The sequence below is a fragment of the Triplophysa dalaica genome, chromosome 4, assembly GCF_015846415.1.
Source record: "Triplophysa dalaica isolate WHDGS20190420 chromosome 4, ASM1584641v1, whole genome shotgun sequence".
Classification (NCBI taxonomy): Eukaryota; Metazoa; Chordata; class Actinopteri; order Cypriniformes; family Nemacheilidae; genus Triplophysa; species Triplophysa dalaica.
Window position 1 is genome coordinate 21037564 of NC_079545.1, and position 18629 is coordinate 21056192.

Genomic DNA, 18629 nt, shown 5'->3' on the forward strand with positions numbered 1-18629 from the left:
TATAATAAAGGTACCTTATGAATGTATTTTTTCTATTATTTTTGCTTGTGAGGACAAGTGGGTGGAGAGAAAAGATGGACAACCTTTTTGAAAGATTTTATCATATATACAAACATGCAGAGAGGGTCCAAATAGTAAAATTCTGTCATGAATTACTCACTCTCTAGTTGTTCCAAACCTGTAAACCTGTTCCAAACATTTCTTTGTTTGGTTGAACACAGATTAAGATATTTTGATGCTTGTAACCAAACAGTTCTAAAACAGGGGTCCAAGAACTGTTTGTTTATAAGCATTGTTACAAATTTCTTTCTCCGTACTCATCAGAACAAATTATACAGATTTATACAGGAACAGCTCGAAGGGAGTAAATAATGACAATAATTTCAATTTTAGGGTGAACTGTCCCTTTGATAGTTTTACAGAATGTTTGAAAATCCAATGTAGTGGCACGGTTGAGTGACTTTTTAATACTTTTCATTGGTTATATATTTGCAAAACCCACAAATTATAAAAATCCCGACCTACAGCAACTATTTAAAATTCCACAAGTCTCATTTGTAACAACGGACCTAACCACCTAACCTCCTAGACATAATGGGAAGTGTAGTCCATAATGTCAGAAGTCCAGTGAAATGGGAACGGGCTGATGTGTGGGGCGTGGCCGATAAGGTTGGACAACTATGCTTAAAATGCTGCTTCATTGTGTACATGGCAACATTGCGCGTGCATAGCAGCAGAAGTCAGGATTTACATTTACATTTAGTCATTTGGCAGACGCTTTTATCCACAGCGACTTACAGTGCACTTATAACAGGGACAATCCCCCTGGAGCAACGTGGAGTAAAGTGTCTTGCTCAAGGACACACTGGTGGTGGATGCTGGGATCGAACCAGCAACCTTTGATTTACCAGTTCAGTGGTTTAACCCACTAGACCACCATCTCCACTGGATGATGCTGACAGGGGCCTAACCTTATCCCACATGTACCTTGTTGAAGGTGCATTTCTGAGAAATGCTATTGATATTTGAAATCGACACCCAAACAAACATGTGCCTCCTGAAAACAAACCCACCCCTGCCTTCAATGAGGAGCAGTTAAAATATCAACGCTTAATATCTCCTCCCACATCATGAGTGGATACACATTTCATTGATGATGAGAGTGTTATGGTGTTGAGTAGATCGGTGCAATAGTCCAATTGTCATTCATGACTATGTCCAAAAACACTCTTTTTCTCAGCAGACACAAACACAACAAACATGTAGCAAATATTCATACTGTACGATTGTTTGTTTGGGTATTGATTTCGATTTTCACCAGCATATCAGAAATCACTTACTCCACCTTTAAAATCATCGAGCCTAGCTCTGCCCTAAATTCTCCTGAAACTGTTGTCACGTATGTCTCTGCACTTCTGAAGGCTAATGCTATTGTTTGAGAAAGTAAAGATTATGGATTTATAGGAAAGGGTTTTGAAGGAAATCAAATAGAGAAGAGGGATAGAAAAAAATACAGTCCTCACCAGTTCAACTGATCCATAGTGTTTCCGACTGAACTCCCCTCTCCTGCATCCAAGATCCTCTGAAGCTGAGCTGCAACACAGAGCGTATAACCATTCAGACCAATTTCTCAGAGGTTAAACATACAATAATAATTCATGTGATGCAAATCTGTTCATTCTGCAGGAAAGAAATAGTGCAGAGCTTCTCACATCTTAAAGGTGCTGTGTATATAGGATCTATTGACAGAAATGCAATTTAATATACGCAACTATGTCTTTCAGAGGTGTATAAAGATGTTACTATATGAAGTGTTATGATTTTATTAACTTAGAAAGAGCTATTTCTATCCACATACACTGCGGGTCACATGGAATTCACCATGTTGTTTCTATAGCATCCCTAAACGGACAAACTGCTCAACCGAGCGTGTTTTGTAAATACGTTAACTTCGGCAAAGAAGTGAAAACACGATGAAATCTTTGTCCTATGAGAGCCACCGTAGTGCTTCAGAAGGGAGGGGTGGAGTGAGCTATTTGTTGCAATTTGCAACCTGTCCACAAGATGCTGCTAAATCTCCACATTGCTCCTTAAATGGCATGCAAAATGTGCTTTAAATACTGTTAAATATGAATGTAAATGTGGATACAACTAATTCAGCATGCACAATCTTTTTCGCTTAAAATTTATGTTAAATTAGAAGATTTGCGTTTTTTTATCTCTGTGTGGTGGCCTTGATGCAATCTTTACGTTAGTATGTTTATAAAAATTGACAAAATAAACTTTTATCAACATAAGGTTTAAACCAGGTGCTAAACCTCACAAACATTTCTCTATAACCACTGCTCTTCATTTAAGTATAGTGTAAGTGTGAGGCCTATCATTATGTTTCAATTAGTGCAGAAGAATTCTTTTCATAAATGACAACAGAAAAGAGACTTGTCATTAATATATGTGGAAATAAATTGTGCAATATTTTATAAATTGTCTGATCATGAGAGCTCAAGCTTTCTTTGAATATTTTGGTAGCTTTACCAGAACTTAAATATAGATTCTTCAACATATTGATATTCTTCGCACATAATGCTTCCCAGAACCCCCACACCATCACGCCTCTAAAACTTAACCTTTAGCTAGGCTAACGGAAGATTAAAAATCATCATAAAATAAATGTGCATGAATGACCTCATAATCCTGTCAGAATGACCCACTGGGAGATTACATCCAGAAGAACCATATCTGAAAACATTTAAAGACACTGTAATTTGAAAAAAAAAGGATGGAATAATTTACTGAGGCAAGAGACTGGGGGAAAACTGCTCTGTTAAATTCAGAATCACAACCCTGAAGAAAACACTTAATAGCCGAAGACATTAAAACCTCAAACGCAACAAATGATACGGTTTTGTTTCATTGATACAGTACGTCAACAGTGGAACTCTAAATCTGGATTTTTCATCATGGTTATGAAAAAGAATAAGAATGAATTGAAAGATGTCAATCATTTGTTGGTATAGTCACAGCATGTTTACAGCAGTATGACACAAGCCAATTTAAATGGAGAAGTTGTCTTACAAAGACGAATATGATGACTACAGCTCTGGTGCTGCGGCAGATGACTGTGTTTGTAATTGTGATAGTAATGACAGCAACAGCATGGCTTAATTATTTTGAGCGTTATTTACTAATGATATTGCAAAACCAAATATCAAACATGTTATTGAACTGCTATAATGATTAAGGGATAATGATCTTTCTAGAAATCAGGTTTACAATTATGCTAAGGTACATTCTTTAGACATTGTTATGCAGTGCGTTCTGATATGATGTAAGAAGAAACTACAGCTAAGTCTGCAGGATCTCAACAAAGAATACAGCTCTCATTAAAGGTAAAATTTGTCTAAAATAGATCAAAATTGTCATTTTGCCAAAGCAACAGCACTATTAACATAGATAATTAAACCATCACTGTAGCAAGAGCTCCAGATTGTTCCTTCGAGAATAGGCCGTGTGTGAAACAAGTTATAACAGATGGTATCAGTGATAACACGTTAAAATATGGTAAAAGAAAGTGAGAGATTCAACAAAGGACAGAAAACACTTGACCATTTTACATGAAAGATTTCCTTTTTGCCTGAACAGAACTCCCTGCCTTTGTGCTTCATATGAATTAATCTTAGCGTATCCAAAGGATTTCACTTAACATTTACGCCTTGGACAATCAAAAACCTGAAGGTACATTGTAGCACTACGCAATGCTCTATCAACTGAAAATGCAGATGTGCAAACGCAACATCTTGTCTAACTGCCTGTATAAGTTGGACTGTATCAACAGGTTGACAGACATGTAATTGTGTGGAAGCGTTTTTATCTTGTCGTGTAAATAAACACAGAGCGTCAAACACAAAGAACACCTCTCGGATGCGCTGCGGTGTTCAGGAAAACCACCTTCACTGTCAGATTTCCCACATTACAATCGCTACCTCATACACCAAATAAAAACAAACCCTAAATCAATAGTCAGGTCATCTTCCCTTCTATCATAACCTTTAAAGAAAACCTTATATTTACGATGACAGCAGTCGCCGTAAAGTGGCGCGCGCTGTCCAGTCTCCCGTGAACCGAGAGGTATTTAAATAATTGATCGATTTTCCGTTTGTTCCGCAGACTAGAGTAGTTACATCATACCAAAGAGTGGGAAAGTCTACAACGTCGTGGGTCTTAGCAGGATAAAACACTATAGCGACTATGGTAAACACAAAACCTATGCATTGTGCCTACACTGAAGACCGTCTCCAATAAAGCCCCAATGTGGGGTTGAAGCAAAAGGATACCATATCACTCTTGATCTAGTAAAGCGTTATGTAGAATTATTACAATCTATAAAAAAGAAAAAATAAGTAAAAAATAAACGATGAATGGTTTATTTTCTTTAAAAGCGATATTTTAATCTAAAATCTTGATCACTCTTGGGAGGGTCCAGTTTGTTGCACATTTTCAAAGAGATGCGACGAGCCCATAACCCCGTTATTAAATTACTGCAATGACTAGAACATTTGTATTCACAGCACAGCACTTGATTTAAAACATCTTAATGTAAACACGCGTGCACAATATATGTCAACGGTAGCAATACGTGCTCTGCAATATAATGTATGTATATATATCTCAGTGTGTGGATTTACCGTTGGTTGAAACTCAACAGTTTGTTGGTTGCGGAGTCGGCACCGCTCATGGCCCCATGCGATGTTACAGGATTCTCACCCGCAGTCCAAGTTCTCCTCTTTCTTATTCTTGTTTTTCACAGAGAGGATTAATAACCATCATTGTCCCTACAGATGCGCGTACTGCTGTATAGCTTCATTGCCTTTAATGCGCGTCTGCCTGTCCCTTTCTCAATGCACCTGATGGACGCAGTGGACACACCTCGAGCGTGACTGAACATTTAAGAAACAGATTCTTGTGGACTGGATTCCCTTCACGGCTGCGCGCTGCTCGTGACAGCGAAAGCTTGTTAACCGCATATGCTCTCTCTCTCTCTCTCTCTCTCTCTCTCTCTCTCTCTCTCTCTATGTGTGTGTTTGTGTGACCAACAAATTGGGTGGAATAATTAATTTGGAGCAAACTGAAATAAAAAGGTATCTAGAATGTCATTTAAAAGTCTGCTTTCAGTGAATCCTGAGCATTTTTAGCAAAATTTCCTTCCATGCCTGTTAGTTTCACTATCAACATCATTTTTGAGGCACACTGAACGTTACCTAACACTAAACTCTGCCCAATATCATCATGCCGTTGAAGCAGACAGTCCTCAGACACTAATTTACATTTAAACACATTCTATATGTAAACACATTATGTTATGAGGTTAGGATAACCACATTTATTTCCATTGGGTTCTATTGCGAAAAGCACATTCGCAGAATATGTTTGTGTGTGTAGTATGTTATTACATGCATGTTTTAACATCTGTACATTGCACATTAACATCAAGAACATTGCATTCACAATATAGACTTAAAACAAAGACGACTAATGAACATCCGTTCTCCTGTGTGTGTGTGTTTTTTTCCAGACAATGTTTTTTGCCCTTCTGATCTTATAACCTTCACTCATCTTTCCACTGCCCCAGGTCCAGCTGTAATCCTTCTGTCTAGCACAGAAGTCAGAGGCACGATGAGGCCATTTTGCAGACAATAACCTTTTCTTCTCATTTAATCTTTCTGGACTCTTTCTCGCTGTCTGATGATGTCACACAACCAGACACATCTACATGGCTGGTGTGTTCATTATCATCATGCACCTGCACACCAGAAACTCTTTAAATGCTAGTTTGACCGAGGGAAAATGTGGGATTACGAGACTTCTGAGTATATTAAGGAATATGAGAATCCTGGGATTTGTGGTTGGGCGAAACCACAAATTTCCTACTGTTTTATGCTCTACGTCTGTATTAGCTGAACATAGCGTTATAGATGAACAACAAAGGCATGCTGGCAAAATTTAAACAGAAAAGTATTATGAGCAGCGTGTCTCTAGTCCCTCCTTGATGACACCACAAAGAGTAATGGAATAATAGCCCCTTAGCTATGAATAAGAAACCTAGCGTAAATATGTGGTCCATGCAAAGACGAAAAAAAATATTTACAACTGGAAATGTACAGATAAAGTCAAGCCTTGCATGTGGTGTCTGTTTGCTTGAGGTTTTGTTTCAGGTGTGTGTGTGCGCGCACAAGCTTTTTGTGTGTGTGTAACCTAAACTCCTTTGTCTCGAGGCTTGTGGGTTTTATGGCATCTAATGAAATGTGCGGTTGAGCACCTCATTGTCAATGTAAGAGTTCAAATTACCGATGAAGTAATGACATACAGCTCCACATACACACACTTGATAAAAATATGCAAGCACACACACTGAAGTGTTAAAATTAACTGTTGCAACCAATCACCTTTTTAAACTGCAGCTCATGCAAATCAGAACGCTGATGCCTACAAACAACAGACAGGTACATTTTAACCATATTAGAAATGTAAAACTACTGTATATGCACTCAACAGTAAATCAAGTAGCTTTTGAGTTTTAACCTCCTTCTGTTCTTTTTATCACACTGTAAAAATATATGAAAAACCGTCAAATTACAGAAGACTGCAAATTTACCAGAAACAGTAAAAACATAGGCTATATAATTTTAAGGAAAAATATTTTTACTATGTCTGATGTCCAAGTGGAAGGAAAATTTTGGAATTTTATGGGTTTTTTCTACAGTCTATTCTTGAAACACAGCCAAAAACCATCAAATTAAAAAGACAAAATTTACACAAAAAACGGAGACACGTTTTTACAGTGCAGGAACGCAGCTGATGTTAAAGGTGAAATGTTTAGTTTTGTCCATCACCAAACTAAAATGCATGCAAACTAAAACACTTTCCTCATTTCATCTTTTCTTTGAAAACGCATCTTTATCGCTTTTGCCTTCTGTCCACACCAAAACAGTGTTTTTGTCAACAAAATTATATTTTTTTTACAAACGCCCTTCAAAGTGGATATATTTGAAAGTTGAACTGTATTTTTGTGTTGTAGAGTTTACTATTAAAACCAAAGCTTTTGAAACCGAAGCATAATATTGTCATGTGACACAGTTTTTGTCTTCTTGCAGTTTGATAGAAATAATACATTCAGATTGCTGCAACATTTCAAAGAGGCGGAAAGGAAATTAACGCCTAACAGGATTGTTGAAGTGTCTTACATTTTACTCATGTGCAGTACATGGATGTAAGCGCTTTTAGATTTTTCAGTTTAGTTGAGCAGTGGCTGAAAGTGCTATTACGGATTAAGCGCATTTTCGCAATGAAATCTTTGATGTATCCAGACAACTAGACGTAGTCAGAGTATGTTGAATGTGAATTTCTTTTGATTATCTGTTATGAAGTATTACGATTAAATTAATCCTCAACTTTAAGGTTAATAACTTGCAAGCATGGTTTAAAAAAGCTTCTCTTGAAATTAAAGTTTTGACCTTTTTACATTTCATTTTGCTGTCAGGCTGTCAAATTTAACACTTTAATGCATGTGTTTAATTCAATATGTTTAATGTTGTTAATTTTGTTATGTCTTTAACTCATTTTTTGACATTCTGTTTGACATTATAATTGCTTGCTTGTTCACATCCTGTTTATGAGTCACTCTGACAGGATGTAAAAAAAGAAACAATATTAATATTTGCATACAATTTCATGTTTGTATGTTTGATGCAGTTTGGAAGAAACAGAATCAGATCTTTTCTATGAGAGACACAAGTAACAAGATTTTTTTCATCCACACAAAACACGGAATCTAATATTTACTGTACACATAAGCCTATTCAGAACCTAACACATTGAACTATTTGAATTAACATTATAAGGTGTTAAAGTATGAGGATTACTGCGATTTAAAATCTAATCGACCGACAGCCCTAATCTGCATACAAATTTAAATATGTACTTGTAGTTGCATATACAAACAGAGAAACTGTTTACACCATACAAATTTAAATATTTTTTTCGCCCAGGAATCTGATTTAAGATTTTGTACATACATTTTTTTTAATCCAATTAAATCTTACCTACTGGTGTTCTGATTATTTAAACAGATCATGAGTGATTTTCTGCCTCAGTGACCTCTGGAGGTTGCATTGAAAATCTCAAAATGTCAAAGCTGGAGTCCTCGCAAAGGTAAAAAATATGCGATCTTCTTTACAAAGGTAAAAATATTATAAAAGTCCTTGATGCCCTTCAACAGGATTGCATATCAACCGAAACCTCTTCATTTTTTTTGGTAAACTTAGCAATGACCATCAGCATCAGCGTCCTTCTATCCGCTATTTGTATGAGTATTTGTCTTGTTTCCTCGACTGTGTGCCTGCGTACCTGGTAACTAAATATGTTCTGTTGGAAAAGCCTGTAATACCACACCACTGACGCTCTGTTCTCTCTCACACACACACCTTTAGGAAGCAAAGATCGAGTGGGCCTAAAATCACATGAACATATTGTGTGTTTGCTTGCCAAGTACAGACTTAAGCACAGCAAGATCTTTTCCCACATAGATCAGCCTTGATGTAAAACCCCCTCGCTGACATCATACTATACATACATAGCATTTTACAATGTCAAGACGGATAGATCGATAGATATTCAACACGAAACTTGTTTTATCAGGTTTGTAATCGAAGAAGATAAGAAAAGAGCATCTTTGACTAGACAGGACAGCAACCTTTTCACTTTCATACTGAAGCACAGAGGATATGACAGATCACCAACCCGACACTAACATGCACACACATATGCATGCACACACACAGGTGAAATCCTTTGATTATTAGAAAGAGTGAGGTCATTCCTCATGTGTGCATCTGACAGGGTGACATTTTCAAAGCCCAGACCGTGAACTGCTGGTATTTTAGAACAGATCAGACTCATGATAGAGGTTTGGTCTAAACTCCCCTTTGGGAAAAAAATATTTATCAAATCAAACCTTTAAAAATCTGAGCATGATGACTGAAATAAGCCAACATCAATCTCATACAATTGATCAAATATCTTTATACTTTAAACTTATTACAAGGCTCTCTGGAATACTCATTTCTGATTGGTCAGGTGCAACACGGCAACGTATGTAATTTCTCTGATAGCAATCGCTAAAACTGATAATGCACATATATATGCACATACAGTGCATCCAGTTGCTTGTATCACAAAATAAAACTTTAAAAATCATGGTTTATAAGACCTAGTTGACCTCTCTGCTTCACATCATGGTCCTGATCACCCTGTCAGGGTTTATTGTGCCATAACAACCACATGGATGAACATTATCCTTACATGACACAACAATTGTATAAAGTTTCAAATGTAAAGTTTCCAGCCACCATTTACTATATAGACTTATATAGACCCTCCCCGTTCGGATCGATGCCGGTTTGGAGCCCGCACAGAGCAGGGTGAGTAGGGCCGGTAAAATATAGATTCTAACATGTGTGTCTGTGTGTGTGTGTTTTCTCCCTTTGTCTCTATTTTCAACACTTCACAGGACTGGACCAGATTACATTGATTTTCACCTGTGATTGAAGGGAAAGCTCTTATAGATCTGTGACTCCCTGTCTGAAAGAGCGATCGATAAACCTGTGGCTAATGATGTTTGGTGTTACAGTTAATTTGCCTGTTGTTTTGTAGATAATTTGTGCAATGTTTTTTATTTGAATTATTGTATACTGTATTTTAACAGCTTGATAAGCATATATGGTACATTAGTGCAAAAATCCAATCCAGACCTGGAAGCTGTTGGGAGAGGTTGCCATTCTCCAAAAAAGGTAATTTATTGTCTTTTTTGAGTCGACTGGTGTGTTTGCTGGTTTAGTTGATTTGTTTGCTTGTCCCTGAAATTTTGCTGTAAAGAATCTGCTTGTTTTCGTTTATCTTGCAGCCTTATTCAAGATGGGGGATAGTTCACCCAAAAATTAAAATTCTGCCACTATCTACTATATGCTAATATGCTAAACTAAACACTTCTTGGGCACTATAGACGACCATAGTAGCCTTTTTCAAAGACAAGTTTATTCAAGTGTTCAATAGGACAGTATACTTTAAGTCTACTTTTTATAGTACTTTTTTGTACTTATTAGAAATATACTTTATGTACTTCTCAGAAATATACTTAAATCTACTCAAGTATACTTGATTTTACTTAGTGAAAATTTTAAGTATATTTGGTAGAGGTGCTCCGATTGATCGGTCGCTGATCATAATCGGCCGATAGTCAGTTTGGGAAGTATGATTGGCGGTCTCTAAAAGGCTGATCCAGAAAAGCCAATTCTACAAGGTGTCTGAAATAGACAATGCATTATCAATCTGAAACGTGTGTACTATGCGAATTCCACGATGTGGGAAGCACCCAAAACATTTTTACACCAGCAACCTCTTTAGACATTTGAGCGTTAGTCATGGAAAAATCTGTCATTTTGACGGACTACAATAAAGGCGATTTGCAATTCCCCTATTTATCATTTTGTGTCATTAGAGCGTGATCGTGAATAGACTGAACGTGACTGTGAGCGGCAGGAGGTAGACTATCGCGAACGGTCATGTGTTTCCTATTCAAATGCCTGCTCAGTTTGGCTAAACGCGAATGTGGTCAACAGATACTCGAGGTGCATATGCATCCATCACTCCCCGCGTCCCGTGCACTCAAACACACACATGCGCACTGTGGTACCGTCTTTACAGAGTTTTTACCTCATAAAATAGCGTCTTTTTGGATAAATAATAGCTTTCAGTGAGTGGAAAAATGTCTCTCACTGCGTTTTCTCTGTTCAGTGAAGCAGCACATATATGACCAAACCACAGCTTTCTTGTGAGTACAAAACACCTTTTACAGACACCTGTCATGGTTACTGATTGGCCTATACTTGTACTTTATCTTTTGACTTTGAAGTATACTTGGCTTGTGTCTATTCTTTTGCTAGTGCAAGGCAAGTTTATTTATATAGCACATTTCATACACAAGGGCAATTCAAAGTGCTTTACATAAAATGATTGACAGAAAGAAATAAGCTTTAAAATGCAAATAATTTAAGATCACAAATACTTTTTAAGATTTTAAGTGCAGTTGATGTAAACCAGCACAGTGCTCAGGTTGTGAATGCACAGCTAAACAAGTGTGTTTTTAATCTGGATTTAAAAGTAGCTACTGTTGGTGAACGTCTGATGTCTTCTGGAAGCAGATTCCAGCTACGGGTGGCGTTATAGCCAAACGCTGACTCCCCCTGTTTTGAGTGAACCCTTGTTATCTCTGACTTGATCCTGATGTTCTGAGAAGTCTGTTTGGTTTATATTCAATGAGCATATCTGAAATGTATTTAGGTCCTACACCATTGAGTGATTTATAGACAATTAATAATACTTTGAAGTTGATTCTAAAAGTAACTGGTAACCAGTGTTAGGACATGAGGATTGGAGTGATATGATCAGATTTTTTAGTTCTGGTCAGAATCCTGGCAGCAGCGTTCTGTATGTGCTGCAGCTGTCTGGTGGTCTTTTTGGGAAGACCTGTAAGGAGTCCATTACAGTAATCCACCCTGCTGGTAAAGAAAACAAGTTTCTCTAAATCTTGGCTTGAGACAAAACATCTGATTCTGGCTATGTTTCTGAGATGGTAGTAGGCTGATTTGCTTATTGCTTTGACATGACTGCTGAAACTAAGGTCAGACTCTATAATGACACAAAGATTTTTTTACCTTACTTTGTGTCTTTAGACCTCTTAAGTCAAGATATGTGTTTACCTTGTTAGTTTCATCCTTGTTACCAAAAACAATTACTTCAATTTTGTTTTTATTTAACTGAATGAAGTTTTGACACATCCAGCTGGTAATTTCATCAATGCACTGGCAAATATTTGGTGTATTTTGAGCTGAAACTTGAAAGACACATTCTGGGGATAGCTCTGACTATTTTTACATTGCAGAAAACAACTGGGATTGCGGCCCTTTAAAATAAAATTTAAACATATTTCTGAAATCTGATTGGTTGATTTAAATGTTGTCCCAGGGACAACATGATGTTGTTCTTCGGATATCAACCACTTGGCAAAAACAGGAGAGGCTGAAAAATGTACGCAAACTTTAATTAAGTATACTTTAAAAAATTAACTTCAAGTATACTTTTTTTATTGCCCCAGAACTTTTTGGACACGAACATTCATTAAAATAACTTTTCTCTGTGTGTTCGGCAGCACAACAACATTTTTGGGTGAACTATGCCTTAAACAATGACATTGTTTTAATCATATTTCTTATGTTGTGTCTTCATCAGGGTATACAAAGCAAACAGACAGTACAAAGAGTCAAGTCTACTGCAGATCCCTAACTGATTTTCAGCATTTGTATATAAACCATAAATTTCACAAGCTGAAATACCAGTGTTTCATATATTAAACCATTCTGTCCTCTACTGGTTACCCTTGTCTATTGCAGATCCAAAGACCTACATTGGTAGACCACTATCAAATAACATCCTTCGATTTACATTTAGAAATATATAAGTGTTTTCTTGTAAAGTAAGGGTAAATGTTAACATAAAAGAATACTGATCCAAAAACAGCAATATCTGAGATAGGTTTCTATGTGTATAAGAATTGTATGCAAAATATTTAAACATAGAAGCTACAATAATAATAAATATTCAATAATTACTACCAATTGCAATCAATAGAAAATATTTTCTGTGTTTTTATTCATAAAACCTTAAGATAATGAAACACAGCACTTTCCATTTTTTATGATCAAAGCTTCATGTTTGTTTATATTACAGTTTCTTGAAAAAACATATAAAAACAACCACTTATTTGCATTCAATAATGCATTCATACTGCATTACTTCCAGCCTTGTAAAATTTTCAATTATAATGGGTTCTAATGCGTGATGTCCAGTGTAGACATAACATGCTTTATTCCCTGACCACCAGATGGGGCCAGCTGTATAAACTAAACGTGTAAAAGCCTTTTGGATCAGCATAGTTTTTCAGGAAAAAGAGAAAGAGTAAAGCGCATGAATTGACCTTTCAGGGTTTTGATACACATGACAAAAGTCCAATAACTGCACATACAATATGGGACTTCTATAAGTCATATTTACTTTGATTCCTATACTGTACCTACAGTATACACCTCCATTCTGCTAAATACGAAGTAAGATATTTGGAAGAATGTTAGCAGTAGTAGGAAAGTTAAACTGTTTCAACTGTTCTTCCTTCAAATAAATATAATTTTGTATCTTCTATGGTAATCAATGTTGCCCCAGAAATGGCTAACTTTCTTTTAAATATCTTTTTTGTGTCAAGCAGAACAAATAAAAGTACTTAAAAACCTTAAGTGTGAGTAAATGGTCACCAAATCTTCTTTTTTGGATGAACAATCCCTTTAACTTCCAATTAACAGCATAACCTTTGACCCAGTAACATTTCTCACTTTTTATCCCTTATTTGATCAAACAGGACGCCATGTAACACTATGGAAAAAAATTATATCAACCAATGCAAAGTTCAATCTCTATCATAACACAAGGCGCCCCACGGCACCATATTTACACTACACACACCCAGCGCGAATGCCCTTGTGGCTGAGAGCAAACCGCTCGTATTTTAAACAGTGCTCTGACCGAACTCCAAACTGCTCCATCCATCTTACGCTGGGCACTTTCCAGCGCTGCTATAACAGGAAGAGAGTCTTTTCGAGTGACTCTTCCTGAAGCGAAAAACATAATGTGAAGGTATGCATCTTTGAACCTTAAATGGAAGCAGATGTGGGTGCGGAATGAAGGTTTACATAGGGCTGTAATCAGAGCGGGACTCTTTTATTCCTCTGCTTGATTTCCTTCTATTTTCCTCTGCAAATGAAGAGGTTGTGCTAGCGTCACAAGGGCCGCACAGCTGAGAGTGATTAATGTTAGCTGTAGTGCTAGTATTATCAGATTGGTACGGCTGTCGGCTGCTCAGAGGACAAAAAAAGTGAGAAAGAGAGAGAGTGGGGGGGAGCGATAGCTATTTCTGAAAAGAGCCGGAACTATTTAAACTGTTCATTACTCCCTCTAATGATCTCTTTGCAGGCACACTCCAAAAGGATTCAGCTGAGATTCATCAAATAGAATAGTTTCATACTCAGGTTACTGGATGACCCCACATCAAGACGTCACAGTTTGTGTTTAGCTGCTTACATGCACACTCTTTCATGCACATTTTCTGTACTCCTAATGTGTCATCTCCACCCAAGCATGTTCATCTCTATGCAAACCATTATTTCAATAATTTATTACTGTGCAGGATGTAAACTGTTGCTATGGTAATGAGGTCTAAACCTCAGAAGGAAACTTAAAGGGATAGTTCACCCCCAAAATAAAAATTCTGTCATCAACCGAACAACAGCGGTTATCACTGACTTGCATTGGTTTTGTGTCCATACAATAGAAGTAAATGGCTACCAGCGTTGCTCGCTTACCAACGTTCTTCAAAACCTCTTCTTTAAGTCATAGGGGTTTGAAAAGAGGGAAATGATGACAGAATTTTCATTTTGGGGTGAACTGTGCCTTTAAAACATACATTTTATTAATGCCATCACAGCAGTAATCTGTTTACCACACTCACGAGTTACTGCATTTTTGTTACCGTGTCAAGTTACCGTGTTGAGATTGTCTTTAACATCCAAGTGACATCAATTTGAACTACTGCCAGTTTTTCTCTCTACTGTTTCCTTCCAGCTGCTTTAACAGTGATCCTAGTATTTTCCAGGAGAAGGTGGGCAGTCCACCATTAGTGCTGCTCTTTCGTGGCAGTGATACAAATGGGGCAGGTAATGTGAAACCAACCGTCCAATCCACAAGAAAGACAACTGTATTGTAGCTGCTTGTGGAAAGAAAGAAATGGCTGTTAAAGGTTTTTAGTTTCTATAACCACATTAATTACTGTAGCTTTTGTTATTTCATATTTCAATTCTCGAATGTGGTGTTTGGTTAAATAATAAATATAGTGAATCTTGTTTAAAATGTAAATAGGGATTGAGAAAACTTGTCTGGAGGAAGATATTGGAATTTATGGACTACTTGTTTTTGCCATCATTTATTTGCAGTTTATTACATTGGATATGTTTTTATTTTTCTATTTTGAGGAAGATACAAATACAAAACAAAATACAACAGACTTAAATTATGTATGATGTTCTTTGCCTGCAGATGATTAGGGATGTGCACAACATGCCTGCATGTATACAGTCATTTGTTGCTTATTTGGGAATCAAGTACACTGTGGTTTATTCAGCATGGGAAAGATTTTGTGTAACTTTAGGTACATTTCATGGATTGAACTAACTTTGTCAGCACATGCAAAATTACAAAGTTCAAACTAAGTACTCTAATATAAATTCTTTGACAAAGATGTAATTCAGTCATGCAGAGTTTTCAATGTCACATTACTGCCCCAAATGCGCACTTTTCTCAGATATCAAATATCCCTATTATATAGCATACAACTCATAATCATTGTGAACGTATTACACAATTCTTAAATGAAATGCACATTAAATGCAAAACGAAGACAAGCACAAGTATTTTTCTCAGCATGACATGACTCTACGCAGTCTCCACCATTAGGTCCCAAGGCAGGCGATAGGCCAAGGAGGGGTGTGACCTGCGCATCCCTCTCTCTCTTTCTCTTCCACAATGTGCCTGACACTGACACACAGGCACACTGCTTCCTGCATGTGTTTGTGTGTCTGGCATCGACGTTTTACCACTAATAAGGAACCTTTGCTAAGCTTTGGTGACCCTACTTTCATAACATGTCACTTTAACGAACATAAAAAGACCACATACTGTAGAAACCCCTGAGAATAGCCTTCTCCTATATTGTAGATATAAGAACAACGGGTCGATAGGTGTGCGAGATGCTGCAAACCCGTTTCTTCACTGTGTGTTTCTTTGAGAAAGTGCTGCGCATCCATAAGCCTTTTTTTATAAACTATCATCAAAGATGCAGCCCTCTGTGTGCATCTCCTTTTCATACAGAATACCAGGAGCCCCCTCTTGACTGATCATGGGGAATACCGATGGTAAAGTGGGTTAGTGCCGTTAGGAGGCTGATGGCTTTGCGCTTAATGGACCATGACGAGCGTTTGCGCTCTCACAAGGCACAAACCCCTCCGAAATATCCCCAGCGACAGCCTTAAGACCCACAATATGCCGCTGGTCCACATCAAATCCTTTTCAGTCTCATCCAAAAACAATCTGAGTAAAATGCACCGAAATCTTAGAAGCCAATGCTGTCATAATTTGCAACCCGACCATCCGGTAACCGGATGATGCGGTGTTCTCCAAATCCCCACTCCTCACATAAAACCCCTTCCCCCTTATTTCAACTCACCTCGTTATTTCGAAACTGCAGCCTTTCCTGAGTAAAAGGGCTCTTTTTCGCATGATCCCCGCGTTCTCTCGTCCCAAGTACATGTTAATATCCGAATTCATTGTGGTTGATAGCAGGGCGCACTTAAATCATCGGGTCCTGACTGCACGGGTAGACAGACTGAAGCAGCGCCACCGCTGACGAAGATGATGCGGCTCCGGACCGCGTTTGGCGAATGGAGAAACGGTAGAGAGCGCACAAAGAGAAATCAACAGCGGGTCCTCCTCCACGAGAAACGAAAAGTAAGCCTGCACACACTTTCTATGGCCAAAGACAAAAAAATGATTTCAGTTGATAAAACGTGCACAATGCTGGGGAAAGACTTCTCCAACTCCATCCAAACCGGCTGCGTTGGATTGAAAGTGCAACGACACGCCAAAAATAGTCGATATAATCTCCGGGTCGATCCCCCCGTTCTCAGTTCTTATGGGATGTGTATCGGATCTGTAAAGATCAGTAATAGGCTACACCACTCCAGCCGGAGAGTCTGCGCGGTCCTAATGTCTACCCAGAAGAATGGAAGAAAACACTTTTTACAGGGCGGCGACTAATGAACGAACCTTATGCACTGACATTTTTCTATGCAAGAACATTATTGAGGAGACGCTGTTATCTGTTCCTTTACTCATCTATGATAGACAAAGTTAAAGAAATAGTACATCCAAAACAAAAACTCATGTCATTCCAAACCTGGATGACATCCTTTCAGTGCATGAACACAAAATAAGTTATTTTGAAACATAACCATTATGGAGAACCACTTGAGACATTTCTCAAAATATCTTGTTTGTGTTACACGGAAGAAAGAGTCATATCATTTTTTTGGATGAACTATCCATTTTGTTGTAAGCATCCAAATCTAATAAAAACTGCACTGAAGTGATTAGGACATGTCTTAGTCTGTTTTAGTTGTGTCAGAGCAGATCTACAGAACAGTGCTTAATGTCACAATGGAAAGTACAAAACTCCATAAAATGTTTAGATGAAGAGCGAGAATAACCTTGAGAGAAGCCAGATGGGGGAGCCCAACCTCTTCTGGCAAAACAAAGTACAATAAATACCACACTGCCAAATAGTTACATAACGTGATAATAGTAAACCTAAATGTTCTTTGAATTAATCATTGAAATGAACTTCATTTATGTTTGCAACCAGGTATAAAGAGACAGGATAGATTCTACCCCTCTCTTTGCAATAATATGCCGGTGTGGAAATGTGTTTGTTGGTAAGCTACAGTATGATGAGATGGTATTTTAACTAATATTTTTCTCATATTTGTCTAGTGCTAATTAATAGGCATTGGTCCATTTTGACCATACACATCATTTTCTGAATAGATTAACAGCTATTGTCTGACATTGTTACACAGTAATTCTTCTAGCGTTACTGGAAGAATTGCATGAGCATGACTCATGTTTGTGTATGAGCAACAAGACTCATTTTTAAATTTTCAGATGATTTTAAATTGCTCTGTAGGTGTTTTTGTGTTCAGATGTCACTTTCTGAAGAGCGAATTACATAGATCTGCATGCCAGTACATAATATACAGTATTACCATCCCCGCATACTGTACTGTACAGTGCACTATATGCTTATATAAAGGGTATTTGTTCAGTTTTTGTAAACATGTATCCTTTCTTGTTCTTTGTTTACTTTTACATTGACCTGTTTTATTTTTTGCTAGAATAAAAGCACTTGAATGCCTCAGCTGTTTTGGAATGATTACAGTCATGTCAACAAAGCTCAACTGATTTTGACTCACACTGAACATGGATATAGACAGATAAACAAGAAACACAGTGAGAGAGAGAGAAAAGAGAGGAAGAGATTTTAAAGTGGCAAGCTGTAATTAACTTGGCATAGTGGTCTCAATACAGTAATGGAAAGGCATTTGAACAAATAGAAACGATACAAACACATGCAAAAGAACCTGGTGACAGTAACACCCAACAAACTATATAATACTTTGCATGTTTTTTATAATAAAGAGAGAAATGCGGTGACCAGTTTAGCCATGTATGGACACGTAGCTGTCCAGATGGTAATACTGTGTCGCTCACTGAAGGAGAACGTGTGGAGGAGAATGCGTCTGTTTGTAGGACTTGGCTGGGTAAAGGCATGTTGATTTCTCTGTTTCTCAATGTCAACAGGA

General features: G+C 37.5%; 1 protein-coding gene across 4 annotated transcripts in view; it reads right to left on the minus strand.

Moving 5' to 3' along the window:
- Nucleotides 1–16950, minus strand: part of garnl3 (GTPase activating Rap/RanGAP domain like 3) — a 54026-nt gene extending 37076 nt beyond the window's left edge. Inside the window, exons 1-2 of one of the 4 annotated variants that reach the window (XM_056746630.1) lie at nucleotides 16439–16950; nucleotides 1524–1593 (exon numbers count right to left, since the gene is read on the minus strand). In XM_056746630.1, the coding sequence (XP_056602608.1) occupies nucleotides 1524–1593; nucleotides 16439–16539 (171 nt within the window). In that variant the 5' untranslated portion in view covers nucleotides 16540–16950. Of the gene's footprint in view, nucleotides 1–1523; nucleotides 1594–4685; nucleotides 4945–8099; nucleotides 8387–16438 lie in introns of those variants that run through there. The other 3 variants (XM_056746629.1, XM_056746633.1, XM_056746631.1) reach the window with 3 other exon arrangements.
- Between the last annotated feature and the right edge of the window lie 1679 nt (nucleotides 16951–18629).